Source organism: Typopeltis vanoorti, chromosome 11, assembly GCF_054136105.1.
Source record: "Typopeltis vanoorti isolate ZY-2024b chromosome 11, IOZ_Tvanoo_1.0, whole genome shotgun sequence".
NCBI classification, from domain to species: domain Eukaryota; kingdom Metazoa; phylum Arthropoda; class Arachnida; order Uropygi; family Thelyphonidae; genus Typopeltis; species Typopeltis vanoorti.
The window spans coordinates 40,366,125-40,385,893 of record NC_143559.1 but is presented as its reverse complement, the minus strand read 5'-3'; the positions used below and the strand labels follow the sequence as shown (position 1 = coordinate 40,385,893).

Genomic DNA, 19,769 nt, shown 5'->3' with positions numbered 1-19,769 from the left:
AAAAAAAGAAAAAAACATACTATGCTGACATCGGAGGTCGCGGTATCTCTCAGATACAATTTACTGTCAAATATCACAAACCTTTACATAAAATGTGCTAAACCAAACTGACAGCAAAAAACAGTGCAGAATATCACTGTGAACAGCTACTCATGACCTCCAAGCTATACACTGAATTGTGTAAGAATATTTATTTTAAACTATTATGATTACAGCCTATTTTGCCTGCTTCAGTTTAGGAGTACCCCTGTTTAAATGTCATTGGCTATTTACTCATGGATTCTTAGGGCATTATGAGTGTAGATGTACTAAAAAGTATATGTAGCCTAAGGAATAGAAAATTGCACATACCTTTTTCTGGGTGTTGTGGCTTTTCCTCAGTCTGCGATGTCGAAAACTGCAGAGTGTGTGTGTGGGGGGGGGGTAGGCTGTTTGGTAGAATAAGTTAGAAAAACCCGGGGTTTTTTCGTAACAAATAGAAACATATACTTTTATATAGGGTGGGGAAAAAGTGAAAGGGTTAATTTTTTTAAAATAGGGAGGGGGAGGGGAAAGGTGGTTGACGGGGCGTGGACCGTTTCGACTATTCGTGGTCGTCATCTGAACACATTGGGAAAGTTCCATGGGAGTTTTCCCAGAAATAATATACATACTTTATTTTAAACATTTTGCATGTATCTGCCAGATCAGCTGCGAGCTGATCTGGCAGCTGATCAGCTCGCAGCTGATCTGGCAGATCAGCTGCGAGCTCCGCAGGATTAAAGGCATGTTAATCAAAACTCTTGCCGCGTATATCAAGGGATTGCCGCAATTATTTTTGCTGCGTTAATCAAATCCCGTGTTAAGCAAAACCGCGTTAAGCAAGGGACACCTGTATTTATAATTGCCTCCACATCTCTGGCTTCATCACTTTACTGGAGTACAGTTCCCTCAGTGTGGTACACAGCTTGATCTTTTTATCCCAAAATGCATAACTTTACACTTTTTTGAATTGAATTGACATCCTTTATGGTTTGCTCATACTGTCAGCCTATTTAAATCATCTGCTAGCTCTCTATGTCACTTTGACTATTAACCTTTCCAACTTTGCATCATCAAATAAATTAATGATGTCAAGAAATTATATTCTTAGTTTATCCAAGTGTAAGCAAACAAAGTTTGCACATGAAATAACTTCACAACTGGACAACTTCATACATAGAAGCTAATGACTTGACATCACTTGCTTTAGTATCCCATAATGCAAAATACATATCCTTGCAGACATGTATAATGCTATGCATTATGGTGAGGGTCACTACCCAGGCCAGTTTCAACCTTTATTGAGGTCTCATCAGTGGGAGCCAGACCGAGAAGTGATACCAAGGTTGAAGTAATGCAAAAAGCCATATACAAGTAGCCAAAAGGTGTCACACTTTGTAAATACTCTACATTAGACATAAATGTTGAAAGTTTTTCCCACTTGGTTATATTATAAGTTAAAGATGCCAAGAAATTATATTCTTGGTTTAATCATTTATCCAAGTGTAAGCAAACAAAGGTTGCATAGCAATAATAGTTTCGATGCATGTATAATGCATAGCATTATACATGTCCGTAAGGATATGTGCTTTGCATTATGGGATACTAAGGTAAGTGACATGAAGTCACTTCATGTGCAAACTTTGTTTTGCTTACCCTTGGATAAAGGATTCAATCAAGAATATAATTTCTTGGCATCTTTAATTTATAGTATAACTAAGTGGAAAAACTTTCAGCATCACATCATCAACAAACAACTGAATATCTCCCTTCAAATTATTTCCTATATCATTTATGTACAAATTAAACAGGAGTGGTCCAAGCACAGAGCCTTATGCCATACCACTAGTCATGTGCTTTCTGTTGGATTCTGCTCCTCCATATATTACTTTTTTTATCTGTCCATCAGCCAACTTTATATTTATATCACAATTTTCATATTCATTCTCATTGTTCTAGACTGTGTAACAGAGTTCCATGTGGTATCCTGTCAAATGCCTTTGCAAAATCCAGCATTGTCATTGTATAGCTGTCACTTTATTATAAAAATTAGTAAATTACTAAGGCATGACCAACCTTCACAAAGCTATGCCACCCTTCTTAGAGTATCATATTCTTATCCACCCATTCCTGATTCTCTTTTTGACCAAGTTTTCTGGTACTTTCACCACCACTCCTGAGATACTGATTAGACTATAATTTGTTACCATAAATTCTCCTTTATGCAAAGGAATTATTTTGTCCTCCTTCCACTCTCTTGGGACTTTGCCAGAGCTTATACTTAAACAGCCGAGTCAAAGGCATTGCCAGTTCCCCTGTACATTCTCTTAAAATGCAAGCTGATAACCCATTTAATGTTTGCATGGTAATCAATGAAACGCATTCATTAAAAAAAATTACATTCCAAATAGCATCTTATATGTATAATTTTAACATATAAAGCAGTATAATATGTTCAAGCAAATATAGATAAAAGAAACATGTTACAAATTAAAAAAAAAAAAAAAATTAAGCAGGGATAGTGTTTTCATGCCACTACAATAGTACCATTACTTAGAGAATGCTCCAGAACAGCAAATTATGAACTGAATTGGTATCTCAGAAGCAGTGATTAAGGTATTGGCAAATACCTTAACCTTAATAATTTATTCACTTTTTATAATAAAGCGACGGATGAGTTGTACTGAGGAAACATTATGTACTTTGTATGAAACAAGTAAGGATGAATATGAAGCAGTGCGCAGGAGAGACATCAAAGAGGATAGTATGTAACATTGCGACTCTCAACTTCTGTAGATCCAACTTACGCTGATGGAGAGTTAGAGATGACATCAGGAAAGCTTCTAGTAAATCTTCACAGTTGTCAAGGCTTATAGACAATCTAAGCAAAACTTCATTGAAAATGCATGTTATAGAGGTAACATGTTGGCAATGTGTTGTTTAACCAGCTGGTTCTCCGCTGAACAGATAGCTATGGTATCCTTATATATTTTCTGTTATACTGTGATTTACAGAGTTAAATATTGACATAAAAGACCAAGTGAGCTTCCATAGTTCAGTTAAGGTAGATGAGCCCTTTGATTAGAAAGATCCTGGTTTGAATTTTGTCTATGATGAGAGACACCTGTATCAGTTCTTTTCAATGGAATGGTGAGTAAGCCAGTCTCACAAACATGCAGTTCTACAGCCAAAAAACTTTCCTTTACAGTATGTAGCAGAAGAGTGATGTACTGGCTGCATTAATTCATTATCATCAAATTCCTGACATTTATCCTCAAGGGATGTACATGATATGATAGTACTACATGAAAAATTTACATCATTATTAACTTTCTCTCTACAATTTTCTGAATTGTAGAGAGAAAGTTAATCAATCCATATATCTATTACCTCTCAAGACTCCAACATTGTCAGATCTTATATTTCAATCTTTTAAGGCACTTTTTACTGTATTAAAGACCAAGATATTAGTGGACTTCCTCTGGATCTTTTTCCTGCCAACCTGGCAGAGAACACTTGTTTTGCTAATCTTTTCTCCCTCATTCTGTTTAACATTAATAGTATTAATTCATTATGTCCCATAATCTGGGGATTCTACCTGTTATAAAGGATGGATGAATGGATTGAAGAAGAAAAGACCAAGTGATATGAGTGGTGTGTCCACTCGTAAATGTAATAAGATTGATCTCAAGATGAAATTGAATAGCATTAAGAATTATGAAGAGGATCAAGCCTTTTACATAACTTTAAACTGGTTACATTGCATTGTGAATACAATCATTAAGGATGAGATTACATTACAGAACATTTTAAACAATCTGAATCATTGAAATCCATTATTATAAATGTTTTAAAATTGTTTTAAATGTATAATTTTCTTAATTTATTTATGACAGTTTATTTATGACATGTACAATTTATTTTAAATTTCCTTTTTTTTTTTTTTTAAGCGCTTAACAGTACATTATAAAGATTTTTAACTTATGTATTAAACTTCTGTCAAATTCAAATACTATCAATTTCAGAGAAGCTGGTCCAACTTACCGCATTTACTATAATATAATTTGCACTTTTTTTCCCAAAAAATTAAAGTTAAAAAAAATCATGGTGCAAGATATATGCGAGGATTTTCAGAAACTAAAGTTTTTCAGGAAAAACTAAATTGACATTTATAATAAAATCCTCAATATTCATTATAATTTATAATTGGGCACATTATTTATAAAATGAATGTATTTAAATTTTAATTATCAATGTTGTTTATGCATTTGGCTGCTCACCTTCATGCGATATTCGAATCTTTAGTGATAATTAGCATTGTCACCAAACATTCAAATTAGCAAACGACTAATAAGAAGTGAAAGCTGAGCATGAAGTGGACAGTAGTGGGAGGCCGTAGAGATAGCATAGCTGTGAAGACGTTCACGTAATTGGTGCGGTATTAACAAAAGATCTTGCGACTCGATGACAAACGCAAGCCTACAATTGTTGAGTTGATATGCCGATTCTCTTCAACCGAATTCCAAAATATCTGCAACTGCCATAACAACATTCACTATCTATTTCTTAAAGTTTTAAGAAATATTCGAGGTATACGCGAAATTTTTTAATTTCTTTTTTTCATAAATTAAATCAGGGGTTCGAGATATATGTGAGGGCAAGTTATATTTGAGTAAATACATGAGTAGGTTTTCTCTGGAATGCAACCTATCTTTAAAGTTAGACTACCTGCAGAGACATTGAATCTAGGAGAATGCAGGCGACCAGCAGTATTCTACAGGACTCTATTGTGGTTGTTGCTATTTAATTTGCACATGAATGATACAGGGTATGATAGCAGAAATATCCAGTTGTTTGCCGATGATGCAAAACTGAGTGGGATTAGTAGTTAATAGAAATATAGAGATCTTGCAAGATAATGCAAATAGTTGACAGTGTCAACACAGGATAATGGTCACCCATTTCATGTGGCAAATGGTAAGGTTATGCGGTGTAAGATGAAAAGATAAGATACATATATTGACCCAACTGGACTTGAAAATTAATGAAGCTAGAGGTTTCTGGAGTGATTGTGGATAGGTAGTTGATGTTAAGAAGGCATGTTGCAAAAGTGGGGAAAACAGCTGAAAAGATGTGTTGAACACATTGACAAATAGAAATAGGGAGGTTACTATCCCTTTTAATAAGGCTTCGATGTGACCACAGTTTGATTACTGTGCACAGATTACAGCTAGATTTCTTGGCAATGAGGAAATGGAGAAGATCCAGAAACAAGTGCAATGACTGCTAAGTTTATGGAATACTCCCTATGAGGATAGATTGAAGCTGTGAAATATAGAAGTTATTAAAGAGGTTTTATTAGGATTGATGCAGATGAAATTTTTCACTATACATGACAGAAAGGTAGACAACAAGAGGCCACCTCCGAAAATTATGCAAGAGTGTACTTAGCACTAAACTTTTTGTTTGTGGAGCTATGAATGAGTGAAATGTATTGCCAGATCCAGTTGTGAGCTTAGCATCTACCATTATGTTAATTTCTTTAATGTCCTATTATCAGATTTATTTGTGTAAAATTAAAAGTTTTTAATGTATGAAATAAGTTTTAATCATACATGTATGTCACTTTGGTCAGTTCTTTAAATGTTAACTGAGGTTTAAAACAAGATTGTTATGCATTGTACTATATTGAACAAGATTGTACCACTGGGAAGTTACCCCCCCACTCCCAGTACAAAATTATAGGACTATCATTAATAATCATTGAAGCGCCTATGTAATTATTTATGCCTTTTTAAAAATGTCTTTCTCAATTTGCCTTTTGTGCTTTTGCAGTTCTTAAAGATGAACCAGAAGACTTAACCCATCTGGCACCACAAGCTGGAGATGTTTGTATACCTTTAGATGTCTCTACATTATCTCCAGGTTAGAAGTGTTTTCTTTCTTTTTGAAGATGATAATGTGATTTTTACAATAACAAATTTCATAAAACAAACTTAGCACAAATTTGTTTGGATGTTTCATGTCATAGCTGTGCATTCTCCAGTGAGCTTTCTTACATTTATGTGATATTATTTTTGATTAGTGAAGGCTTATTCAGAAGTTTGAGCAGGGCAGTATTTATTTATTAATTTTTTCTTTTTTGAAATGTGGTAATTCTAAAAATATTATTTTTTATTATTTTGGCATGGATGCTTAGATGTTTATCTTTCATGTTAAGGTTTAGTGGAGAAAACACATCTAGCAATAATAATTACTACCTAAATTTCTTTAGATAATAAATTATTATGTCATTATTTCACTTTGATATCCAAACTCATCTTCATGGGCACAAATCAATGCACTAAGCTTTCAGGTACACTAGCAAGAAGGCAAACACAGACTGAGTGTGAAAGACTAGTTCCTACAGTCCTAATTGGTGCCTTCTTTAGGTGCAGTGATGGAGTCTCAAGATGATGGGATCCCAGATTTTTGTAAAGTGATAGTGTGTGATTTTGTTAATTTATTTTAAATGATATTGATGAGAACACAGACTGATAAGAAATAATTATTATTTATTAACATATTTGCTGATATTGCGTTTTATTATATCCAGCATCTTCAGAGCACAAAATCAATTTGTCACAGTATGTGAAACAACAACAATCTGGTATAACAATGGGACTAGTTTAAACATTTGCAACGGACAACACAAAGACTAAAGTCCTAATTAAGCGCTATCTATGTTGAAAAAAACAGAGAGAAAGCACGTATTAATTTGGTCTTAAGATGACTGTCTCCCAAATTTTTGGTAAATTTATACAGCCATACTTATTGAGGTTTGAAGTATGTTTCAAGGCTTCTGTTGATTCCAAAAATAACAGAAGCCTTAAAAAAACCCTCTGATATAATGACTTCTGTGTATCACTTTTGTTTTTTTTCCAATTGATCCTGCGTGCAGGGGTATCTAAGGAATAGTCTGCTAGACCCAACTTGTCCTAACAACAGTGCCGGATGTATTTTTTATGTCACTGAGGCAGATGTCCACAGTCCTGTCTGTTCATAGTAAGCTCGATCGCATGAACAAGGACGCTTCATAGTCTCCTGGATGTGATAAAGATTCTGTCCTTGGGTGAACAGGTGAGAGTTGCTAATTTGATATAAGGTTTAAATACAGTGCCTAGCTGATGCTTATTAAGCATTCTAGATATCTTTTCAGATGTGCCTTGAATGTATGGGATGGTGGCAGTTTTGCTGTATTCTTCTGTGGTAGACAGTTGAGGGGATTTCTGGGGAGCATTTAGTATTTTTTCTATCCTATGGGGATTATAGCCATTGGAACAAATATCTCTAGCTTTGTGGATTGGTGCTTTTAGGATACCATACTGTTGAGATGGGTGATGGTGTGACTGTTTGTGCAGATATCTTCCTGTATGCATGGGTTTTCTATAAACTAAAAAAAAAAATAAGGAATCATCTGGAAAATGTGTAATTAGTGTATCCTAGACGGGCAGACAGTCATTAGCTTCCACTTCCAATGTAAAGTAGATTTTGGGATGTTGGCTATTTCAATGCACTAAGAATGTATCCAGTGTGTCTAGACCATGTGGCCAAATAGCAAACACTTCATCAACATAGTGTATCCAAAGTACCGATTTGAGAGTGGCTGTATTGATAGCTGATGTTTCCAAGTGTTCTTTGTGGAAATTGGCTACTATGGACATCTGCCTCAGTGACATAAAAAATACATCCGGCACTGTTGTTAGGGCAAGTTAGGTCTAGCAGACCATTCCTTAGATATCCCTGCACACAGGATCAATTGAAAAAAAAACCAACAAAAGTGCAACACAGAAGTCATTTAAGTCAGAGGGATTGTTTTTGGAATCAACAGAAGCCTTGAAACATACTCCAAACCTCAACAAGTATGGCTGTATAAATTTACCAAAAATTTGGGAGACAGTCACCTTAAGACCAAATTAATACCTGCTTTCTCTTTCTCTCTCTTTTTTTTTTTTTAATCAACAAAAATGGTGCTTAATTAAGACTTTAGTCTTTGTTGTTTTGCATACTTTGACAAACTGTTTTTGTGCTCTGAAGATGCTGAATATAATACCAGCAAAATATCAGCAAGTACGTTCATAAATAGTAATTATTTTCTTATCAGCCCGAGTTCTCATCAGTACTGTTAAAAATAAATTAGCATGTATGGCGAACACATAAGCCTTTCCATGAGTATGTGATTTTGTTAATTTGGCAAATGTAGTAATGCTGATTCTAGAATTGGATTTATATCTGCTTATGCGTGAAAGGGATGTTTGTTCTGGCGATTCATCTCGTGGAATGGTCTGCTAGTTGAGAACGGTTGTAGTGCAGTTAATGGAGATAGTTTCTATGTTCCTCCAGATGGATTTTGACTGTCTTCCTGTTTGTCGAAAGTGAGATAGTTTTTGCAGGTGCAAGGAATGCTGTATATCTCAGGATGCTCTATGAGATGGAGAGGATATTCTGGTGAGCAGATAAGGGTAAATAATTTTGGTATCTGTTCCCTAAAAGATCCTTTTGGGGAGAGATGAAGGAAAACTTAATGAACAGATAATATTGAAGATTTCTTCTGCAAGTCTGAATCTGAAGTTTATATCTTCCTATCTTCTGAAGAGAAGATAGGAAGATAAAAATTACTCATACATATTCCACAGTGATTAAAGTAACTGTAGCAATTGCATGCGGCAAGAACTGAATCTTTGTAGAGGGCAGAATGAATTTCTTGAATCATTGATTGATCTAATTGTTCTCTTCTGTAGGAAAAGTACTCTAGATATTTAGGGGAGGGAGGATATAACCACAGATGAGAAAACAGTATTTGTTAAAAGTTTATTTTTCACTTGGTTAGACTATAATAAATTTAGTTTAATCCTTTATCCAAGTGTGAGCAAACAAAGTTTGCACCTGAAAGTATCTTCAGGACTGGGGGTAAGGTGGTACAACACCAGGCAACTCCTGGCAAAGGTGGAGCAAGCTTACATCACTCCTATCTCAGTATCTCCCATAATGCAAAACACATCTCCTTGCGGATATGTATGACGTTATGCATTAAGGGAAGGGCCACTATCCAGACTAGTTTCGACCTTTATTGTGGTCTCTTCAGTGGGAGCCAGGCCCATATGTGGAGATACCAGGCAGAAGCAATAGCAAGGTCATCTCTACCTATAGAAGTTGCCAAAAGTTGTGCCACCTTTTTTTTATTAAATTACTCTGGATTTAGAGAAAGATGTTGAAAGTTTATTTTTCACTTGGTTAGACTATAATAAATTTATTTTAATCTTTTATACAAGTGTGAGCAAACAAAGTTTGCACCTGAAAGTATCTTCAGGACTGGGGTAAGGTGGTACAACACCAGGCAACTCCTTGCAAAGGTGGATACTGAGATAGGAGTGATGTAAGCTTGCTCCACCTTTGAATAACAGAGGAGATAATGTACATCCTTGTCTCACACCACATTTAACATTAAACCATCTTCCTGTACTTCCTTCACTTCTAACTGCTGACTTACAACTCAAAAAAAAAATTAAGTATTGTGTGATATAATGCCCCACTGACACCATATAACTGTAGCGTACTGAATAGCTTCTCTCTTGGCACCTTGTCATATGCCTTTTCCAGATTGACAAAATTTAAAGACAGATCTTTGTTATATTACCATGCTTTCTCAACTATTTGTCGTAAAGTGAAAATCTGATCCTGACAGCCTCTATTTGGCCCCAATTCAGCTTGTTCTTCACCAACTTTTCTTCCACAATTCTTCTCAACCGTTTCTCAAGTATACTGGCATAAATCTTTCCAGGAACACTCAGTAGGGAAATACCTCTGTAATTTTCACATTCAGTTTTATTTCTCTTTTTATATATATATATATGGGTACTATTAGAGCCCTACTCCAATCATCAGGAATTCGCCCCTCTGTCCAGGCCTTCTGAACTATGCAGTGCAGCCGCTGTAAGACTTTTATCCCACCATACTTCAGCATTTCTAGTCGAATATCATCTACTCCTGCTGCCTTTCCACATTTCAAGCCTTTAATGGCTTTTTCTACTTCAAGTATCGATATGTATTCCTGACTGTATGCTTTTGTATGCTTTTTACCACTGTGCTATCACTGCTTGTTTCGTTTAGCAATTTTTCGAAGTAATTACTCCATACTTCAAGGATATCTTTTTCTCCCATTTTCATTTCACCTTTATCATCTCTAAATCCTTTTACAGTACTCTTTCCTCCAGTTCTAAGCTTCTTCATCAACCTCCAGAATATCTTACCACTTTCTTGATATTTATTTTCTGTGTTCTTGCCAAAGTCCACCCATGACTTTTGTGTTTAGCCAGTTTTACACAGTGTTTAGCTTTCTTACATTTTTCTCTGTATTCTCTAAAAGCACAAGCTGACTTATTTCCGGATCTTTTGATATGCTTTCTTCTTTTCCTTCACTTCCTTTCTGTGATAATTTTAGTTTTTTATTAGTGCTAGCTGCTATTGTAAAAGGGTTCACAAATTAAAAAATAGCACAATTATATACAGCAGTAATTAAGCAGTAATAATTAATAAGAACTAACAATTACTGGAAATGAATTATACACCAGCAACTCAAATTACTTAAGTGGCAGACCATGCAAGACTACCACTACTTCTTCTTTCAGTAGGGTTGTCAGATTTATTACCAGTACGTTCGTAGCAATCTTGTTACGTTTTACTCTCTATCATGCTACTAAATAGCAGCTATTTAGTTGGTTTTGTTGTGATGTCATCGTAAGGTGTTACTATTTGCATTATTTAACAAAATTTACTGAATTTATTGCAACTATAAAAATGTTTTCATTATTTACTCAGATAAATTCAATATTTAATGCAAATTATATTTTCTGTTAAAGTGGTTTTAAATATGTTTAGAACTTGTATTACTCAGTTGAGAGACTTGGAATGCATGCATGAACAAATTTCACACGGAAGTCAAATGAAAACTTTAAGTTTATAATATATAAAGCACCTATTTATAAGTTTGTATTGTATAATATTGATAATAATTTTTATATGTTTTTATAATATCATATGACTATGCAGAAATTATAATGATTAAGAAAGAAAACATAAACTTAAAATGCTCATTGTTTATAGGCTAGTTACAAAATAAAATAGAAATAAGCTAACCACAAAATAAAATAGAAATAGGCTAACTATAAAATATAATTCTTTCAATGAACTAAAACCTACCTTTGTCTTAGCTGAGAGCGATCTTACACGATTTATCGCAGTTTTTCATCAGAATACCAATATCTTTCAACATCCAAGATGTGTCACCTGAAACCCTCAAGTGTGTCAGTGCTGAGACGCGTGTCATAGGTTCGCCATCACTGATGTAGAGCATCATGGTCTTCTAATTATATTTAGACCATGATGCTCTACAACTCTCGTAATATATATTATATTAAAATATAATATATATTACTTAATAATAAATAAAAATAATTAAATTTAAGTTAATTCTGGAATTTGTGAAGAACTGTTTTTCATAAAATGGTCCATTTCTATTTAGATTCGGTCAATGTAGCAAGGTCTCACAACTCTCTTTGTATAAATGTTCTAAGCGATTACTACTCTTATAGAGAACTTTAATTTTCTTCCAAAGAACTCTGTGTCTGGTGATTATAGCATAGCATGCTCCACAAGTCCTGATTACTCTGGCTCATTGAACTTAGTCTATGCCAATTCATCACAATGCATGGCTGCAGATCTTCCTGTTTGGCCAAAATACAATAATCCACACTGGCAAGGAATTCGATACACAAGGATGGGTGAAAGGCAGAAGTTTATCTTTAGCTGAGCATAGAAAAGTAGATATCTGGTTGATAGGATGGAGGGACATTTGTAGGCCAACAGATCTATACAGCTTGGCTATGCCTTTAGCATAGGGAATGGTGACCTGACAGACTGCCTCTTTATTTCTATTTTGAGGAGAGGCAGATGATTTGGAAACTATAATTATTAATTATCTTGTTAACATTTGATTCTGTAAAGCCATTAGTTAATGTGGACTTGATGTGATTTATTTCTTTGGAAAGCAGCAATTCAGTGGAGCAAAGAGAGTGTGCTTGATGTACTAAAGTCTTAATGGTGCCAGATTTTTGATAATTATGATGGTGTGAAAGAGCATGAATGTAAAGTCCAGTATGTGTTTTCTTTTGGAATACTGAGAAGTGAAGGCTAAACTTGTTGACAAAGTAATAGGAGATCTAAAAAGGCAATATAATTTGTTCTCTTCTAACTCAGGAGTGAATTGGATATGATAGTGAAAGGTGTTTATCTTGTTGATGAACTCTAGTAGGTCTTTACAGGATGACCTGTGCTAAACCTTGAAAACATCAACACATCAGTACAATAAGGATTGCTTAAGAAGGATGCTATTCAGTATACATTCAGATCCTTCCATGAAGTAGTTAGCTAGTGTGGGAGAAAGGGGACTATCCATTGATGTGCTCTCAATTTGTCGGTAAAGTTTATTTTGGCATGTGAAGTAGCTAGGATGAATGATAGTCAAATAGGCTGACAATATCTATCAGAAAATCTTGCTTGAGGAAGTTAGGTGTGTCATCTAAATGGACATTTGTGAATAAGGACACAATATTTAGGATTAAAAGGATATTGCTTGGGCCAAGACAAAGCTCTGATATCTTTTCTTTGAAAGAGAACTATTTTTGATAAATGAACAGGACTTTCCTCTGAATACCAAAAGCAATTTGGAAAAGTGTTTTTTTGCAATTTTGTAACATGGAGAACCAATGCAGTCTACCACAAGACATAATGGAATATTTGTTTTGTGGACTTTTAGCAGTCCACATAAACAAGAAGGATGCCTATAGTAACACATGAGTTTCTTCTTGGTTTCCTCATCCTAATTAGAAACATTATCATAAACATTACTGCTTTTTTGTGCTCAGGAGTCACATTAAAAAATACAGCTCCTGGATCTCATCTCATCTTCCTTTTACCTTGTGATGTCAAAGGTTTATTAATCATCGGGCCTGAACCGTTCACAGGATAAGTTGGTCAGCTGTATGCCCTGATGTATCCTATGTCCGTAGTGGTGTTGAGTTCTCAAGGCCAGTTTGCCTGCTTTGCGGGACGAAAAACTCCAGATAAACTGGGGAGAAAAACCCTACTGTCCATGCCCAAGACCAGCTAACTTGGTTATGACCGAGGAAGCTCCTTGAGCTCCTCGCGTCACCGACGGGAATCGAACCTAGGACACTCCTTCCCCAGGCATATGGTTGCAAAGCCCACAGCCACTAGGCTAACAGCTAACACTATAGATCCAGGCATGGACAGCTCCTGGATCTTACAATAAAATTGGTTTGGGCACCATATTGTATACTGCTAATTCAATATTTTGGTTAATTTCTCATACTCCATATGGAGTTCTTCAACTGGCTCTTCACAATATCAGCTTTACTTATTCTGTTATTTATTTCAAAACATTCAAAACCTTCCAAAACATCTGAAGTCAATGATAAAATTTCCTTAAGAACCATGAACACAAACATATCACCTTATTCTTGTTTGTCTAATATGACAAAAGAATATTCTCCTAGATTCAGATGTACTATCACACTATTAAATAACCAAAGAAAGAATGTCTATACTTTCAATTAGAGTAACATCACAGTTGCATATACATCTCTTCTTGGCATGAACAACACTTAAAGATTTGTCTTTAAACAATATGCAAATCATGAATTCAGCTGCCTATTCACTGTGCTTAAATATATAACACACTGGTAATTGTCTCTTACAGAATAATCCACTCCTATGTCCAGCTTTATATAAATTGCAAGCATCGAATATAATTGCTTCTAAAGATGCAATTTCTGTTCAGATTGTAAAAATTATGATTTTTATGGTTGTTTTACTCAGTTTTTATTTATTCTTGATTCTAAATGTCTATTCAATATTTATCCATTTCTTGTTCAATTATGCTTATTAAATTCTTGTCGTAACGCCGCGCTCTAAATACGTTGCTTAAATTAGTCTCTTATTTTTAACTCCCCCCCCCCCCTTTGTCTCAAGGCCATAATTATGATTCTTCACATGCACAAAACTTCAGAACTAAGAAATTGCCTCTGACTGGAGCCAATCTCTTTGCCTGAACTACTAGCGTTTTTCTAACTTGAATTCTGAAAATTTATTTATTTTTTTTGACTGCCCCATCAAAATTCGTAGATAGGAGTATTGAATATCCTTCCAAAGAAAAACACTCAGCAAAGCAGGGAATTTTCCTCTCTTACTTATTACTAAATCTAGCAACACGAAATTACTAATTTTCAGTCATGGCTACTCAGTACTCAAAGTCGCACAGATTCGATTTTTATGAGCAGTGCATTGGTATGCAGGAATCAGGCAAATTATTGGACAAACAAAACAATTTATTCATGCTAATTGAATATACAAAAGGATTAAAATTAAACACACAATTATTTCAGGCTCTATACTTCTTCAGCAATTATGTTATGAATTATAAACAATTCTCTTGAATTAACAACTCTTTCTTACACGACGTGACTATGGTACTACTTTAGCTATCACTTAGTTGCACACAGAGCAATTTTTCGCATGCTAAATAAAGAGCAGGCTTAACTAATAAACAATGCTAAGCATATTAAATTTCACCTTTAATTTATGCTATTCTATCTCACACATCTGAACAAGTAAATTCAATGATTAGCTAAATGCCTTCAGTCCTCAAGTATCATTAACATATTAAAACTTTAGAGAAATCACCTTCACAAATTCTGTCTCTGGTAAAAACAATATATTAAACCTTACTTTGTATCTAGTCATCTAGTCCACATTAATGGATCCTTGAAATCACTTTCCTCTGTTATTTTCCAATCTTGGCTATGCACACAGGTACCTTTTTCTGTGATTGATGCAGTCACTTCTTATTTCTGAGATTGTGACACCAATCCGACCTTGAATTGGCATAACTTTCCCGAACCTGGAGCCAGAACAGAACGAAGACGAACTTATTTTGCCATGAACATCGATACGGCCTCCCCTTCTACATGGGCTTCTGCCTGAAGATGACTCACTTCTACCACGGCTGATGACTACGAACCACCTCTGATGACAAATGCCAAAACACTCTCTGTCCAACCCCTGTGACGACTTTGTATCCCCCTCTTATCTTGCTCATTTGACCTTGGGTCCTGCTATGATTTAATTCCCTTGGGTACTTCGTGGATCTGCACCTGCCACCTTTTTTCGCTGTTGCTTTAAGGTGGGGAAACCCCGTGCATACTTGACTTTCGTGATAGTGATTGATTTAGGTCATATCTTAATCCGCCTGGGATATTTCTTTGTCTGGAACTTTCCTTTATCACAATTAATTTTACACTTAACTTTCATTGTTCTTTACAGAAATTTGGTGGTCACAATATTTAACAGTTTACTCTAACTTATTTCCATACTACATAAACATAAAAAAAATTGCTAATTAACCACAAGTATTTTGTATGGATTTTCGTTTTCTAGTAAAATCGGCGTATAAGGAATTGTTGTACAAAATCCTTCTATGCAAGATTTTACAAGATGCAACTTTAATACTTTATCTAATCAATGTTCTAATCAATGACCTTTGTATCCACACAACACCACTTAGAAATGGCGGAGGTAGAGAACTTCAAGGAGGATGTCTCCCAACGAATCATATTGACTGGTCATGTAAACAAGTTCCAAATGCAATGTCTTTATTGCATATGTTATTAATTCAACAACGGAATATATATATAAAATCTATATAATTATTTTCCATAACAATCATATTTCTTTGTCATTTTTTTCATATTTAAATAATTACCAAGATACATATATACAAAACTATATATCACTACACGTCCAGCCCCTTTCATATTTTAATATTTCTTTCTTAGAGAAATTCACAATACTAATCCACAAAAAAAAATTTTACTTGTTCTCTAGGCTCTCCATTCAGAATGCAGTTGATTTGTTTCTGCATATTTGCATAGTTTTGGTCTTTTTATTGCTGATTATCATGCCAAATTTTTTACAGCTGTTATGCAATTTAATTAGAGAATCCTGAAGATTTGCACTCAATATGTTTAGGAGTACAACATCATCTGCATAAACAAAGAGCTGTTTGACATCTCCAATTCTAATATCAGACCTAATGCCACTTTCTTTTATAATGTAATCTATATAAATGATGAATAAGAGTGAAGATAATGTGCATTCTTGTCTTACTCTTGATTTTACATCAAACCATCTTCATGTATTTCCTTCAGTTCTGACTGCCGACTTACAATTTAAATATATAATGGTATATTGCTGTGTATAATGTTCCATTCACTGCATATAATTGTAATGTTTGAAAAGCCATTCTCTGGACATTGTTGCATGCCTTTTGCAGATATAGAAAACTTAAGTACAGATCCTTGTTATATCTTCATAATTTCTGAATTATTTGTATGGTGAAAATCTGATCTTGAACATCTCTATTTTGGCCTGATTTCATCTTGTTCTTCTCCCAGTTTCTCTTCGACAATTTTTCTCTAGTATGTTTGCATAAATCTTACTTGGAACACTTAGTAGAGAAATTCCTCTGTAATGGAGATATGTTAATGATAATAATCTGCATGCAAAGTGAAGTCCACCAATTATATGTGATCAACAGTGTTAGATGCATATGAATCAAAAATGATTTTTGCAGATGCTTTTTTTTTGTGTGGGGGGGAATTACTGAAGTGGTCTTAATTTATAAATAAATAGTTCATTTTCATTCATTATCAGAAATTAAAAATCAGATGATTTATTAGGACATATTCTGACATGGGAAGAGAAGTTTTTAAGAACTAATATGTGCTACTTCGTTTTTTTTTAATAATGCCAGGTATAGTAATGAAGTTCTAAAATTCATGATGACAACATAGTATCTATATTGATTTTGAATGATGAAATGAAATTTAATGAAAAAAATATATATATGTATAATTTTTTATACTTTAACAGTTTTGGATACTAACTAAATGAGAACTAATGAAATTACTCTGTATTCAGCTTAATTGATGGGTATTTTTTATACATGTACTGCCACCTATTTATTTTGAATGTATTTATATAATAATATTTGATTATTTGTTTGTATTATAAGTTTTGTTGAACCTTTCAAGATTAATTGCTGTTTCTGTTGTAGTCAAGTTAAAATTTTCACCTTCCTTCTTTAGATATGTTTGATGATTTGTTGTTTGAGGAAGCATTTTCATCTACTAAACTTACACCAAATTATGAATTCTTAAATGATGATCCATGCTGTGCAGGAGATAGTTCCAGTAGTGGTGTAAGCAGTCCTCTTAATAATGATCCGTTTCTAAGTTATAGGGATGACTCATTGTCATCCCCAAGCCACTGTGGAACACCTGATTCCTCTCAGCCAGCAGTATGTATTTCAGTGAGTTAAATAAGTCAAAATATGCATAATAATACTGAGTTCATAAATGTTCAAACATTTTTTCTCTAGCCATTATAAGCCATAATATATAATTACAGTAAATGTCTCGAATGAGTACTGTCTATTATGAATAGATAGTACTCATTTTGGATGAGTGTTTTAAATTCATAATCATGTAGTGTAATTAAGGGAATATTTTTGCAGTTATAACAATTTTATCTTGTTGCTTTGATGTGCCAAGTGCCACATTTTTTGCAATCATATAAGATTACATCTGAAAATATGGCTCAATTATTATTGCTGTTTTGAGTTGGTGACATTTTCACTGACAATTATTCCTTTATTGTTTTTTTTTTAAGTTTATATGTCATTTGGTTTCTGATATGTCTGAATAATACAAGAGAAGTGGATCCAAATGTTTTATATATACTTACCTGATGATCAGCCATGTATTTCTTGGATGTCTAAAACCTGAAGACTAACAAACACTCATGCGACAGTGGGATGCACTGAAGTTGTCTATTTAAAAGGATAGCAAATCTTATTGACACTGATGGAGAAAGGAAGGTTAAAAATTACTCAAATCAAACATTAAAGCCATTGGGGGGGGGATAAAAATTGTGATTGATGCAGGAACACTGTGATCTGAAGATTCATTTTGAGAGATCTACATTATCCACGTGATTGTACTTGTACCTCTCCTGGAATGCATTGACCAACAAAGTACCCCGGCAAAATTAAACAACAGTTCTACAATAAAATAGCTGACAGGCATTGTAGTGTATGAAATCTACCATGAAAAACATACTTGAATCAACATTTCTTGCATGAAGAAGAAATGATTCAGTAAAACATATAAAATATTATTGTTGCTTTATTGTTCATAACAACATACTTTGTGTGTGTGTGTGTGTGTGTGTGTGTGTGTGTGTGTGTGTGTGTGTGTGTGTGTGTGTGTGTGTGTGTGTGTAATACAGACAGATCCTTATGCTAAGTTTCTTTGTATCCTCATATATCATATAAAATTTTAAAACTACAATCCATTGAATAATAATAAAAAATTAGTAATATAGCAGAATTTTAGAACAGATTTCTCTTATCATTTATCTGCCTTAATAAATGATAAATTCGGACATTATAGAGCACAGTATATAGACTATATCTAAGTTGTAAGTCAGCAGTTTGATTTGAAGGATTTACAATAAAATGGACTGATGTACATCCTTCAGATCTAACTTTTGACTTCCAACTTAAATATACTCTATACTGTCAGTCTTTGACTTATGATGTATGTGATTTACAACTACTCTCGAACATATTAATGGGATGGCTTACAATGGCCATCCCATTAATATGTTCACTGTTACCTCACTCATGTGACCCATATTATTTAAGAAGTATTTTGCTCTCAATTGAAGATCATATAGAGTTAGAAACATATGAAGTTGTACTAGAATGGGGGGGGGGGAGAAGAGAACAAGAAGAAGCTGAGACTCCTAAAAAAGTTTATTATCAAAAAATGTGCAGAGACATTGCCCATGTTAATAAGGCAATTTGGTTGTTTGAGGAAATGGATCCCCAACATGGAGGGATTTAGCAAAGCAGGCAGAATGATGCAAGCTGCAGAGAAACTTGTGCAAAAAAGAAAAGGGAAACTGTGCAAACTGGGGTGAGTGTAATGTACATATTCTTAAAGAGGTCCACTCCTGCTGTCACCTCAGCCCTGAAAATGAGCTTAGATCTGACACACAGAAGAGTACACTGTTTCTTTATTTATTTCAGTATATTATAGAGTAATTTTGTTATAATTTGTACATTGTATTATTTCATTATAAAAGTAAAATTGGTTAAAGCATATAACAAAATAAGACCTACATGTTTTAGGATTCAGGCTTGTTAATTGTGCTAACATACCATTGTGGTTCATGTAGTGATTTCAAATTTATGAGCTGTTCGACTTATGACAGGAATTATTGGAATGGAACCCTGTTATTATTATTATTATTATTTGTCACCTCCAGTGACTCCAAAGACTCGTTGAGGGAGGGCATCTAATCTACAACTCTGCTTCCACCACACACAATCCACCAATTGACTGCAACTACACCAACGCCATCTACTGTCGACCGCCACCACTATTTTTTCCACAGACAATCACAAACATCCATGCCCACGGTGGGATTCGAACCTGCAGCCTCTTGACTGGAGAGCGGACACGCTAACCACTTGGCCAGCCAGGCTGGCAAGCCTGGACAGAGGGTTA

The 19,769-nt window shown here is 34.4% G+C and overlaps 1 protein-coding gene across 1 annotated transcript in view; it reads left to right on the top strand.

The window, feature by feature from the left end:
* Positions 1 to 19,769, top strand: part of LOC150101461 (hypoxia-inducible factor 1-alpha-like) — a 388,828-nt gene that overhangs the window by 289,535 nt on the left and 79,524 nt on the right. The window contains exons 9-10 of the mRNA XM_090400802.1: positions 5,857 to 5,946; positions 17,283 to 17,506. Coding sequence (XP_090256928.1) covers positions 5,857 to 5,946; positions 17,283 to 17,506 — 314 coding nt within the window. The remainder of the gene's footprint in view (positions 1 to 5,856; positions 5,947 to 17,282; positions 17,507 to 19,769) is intronic.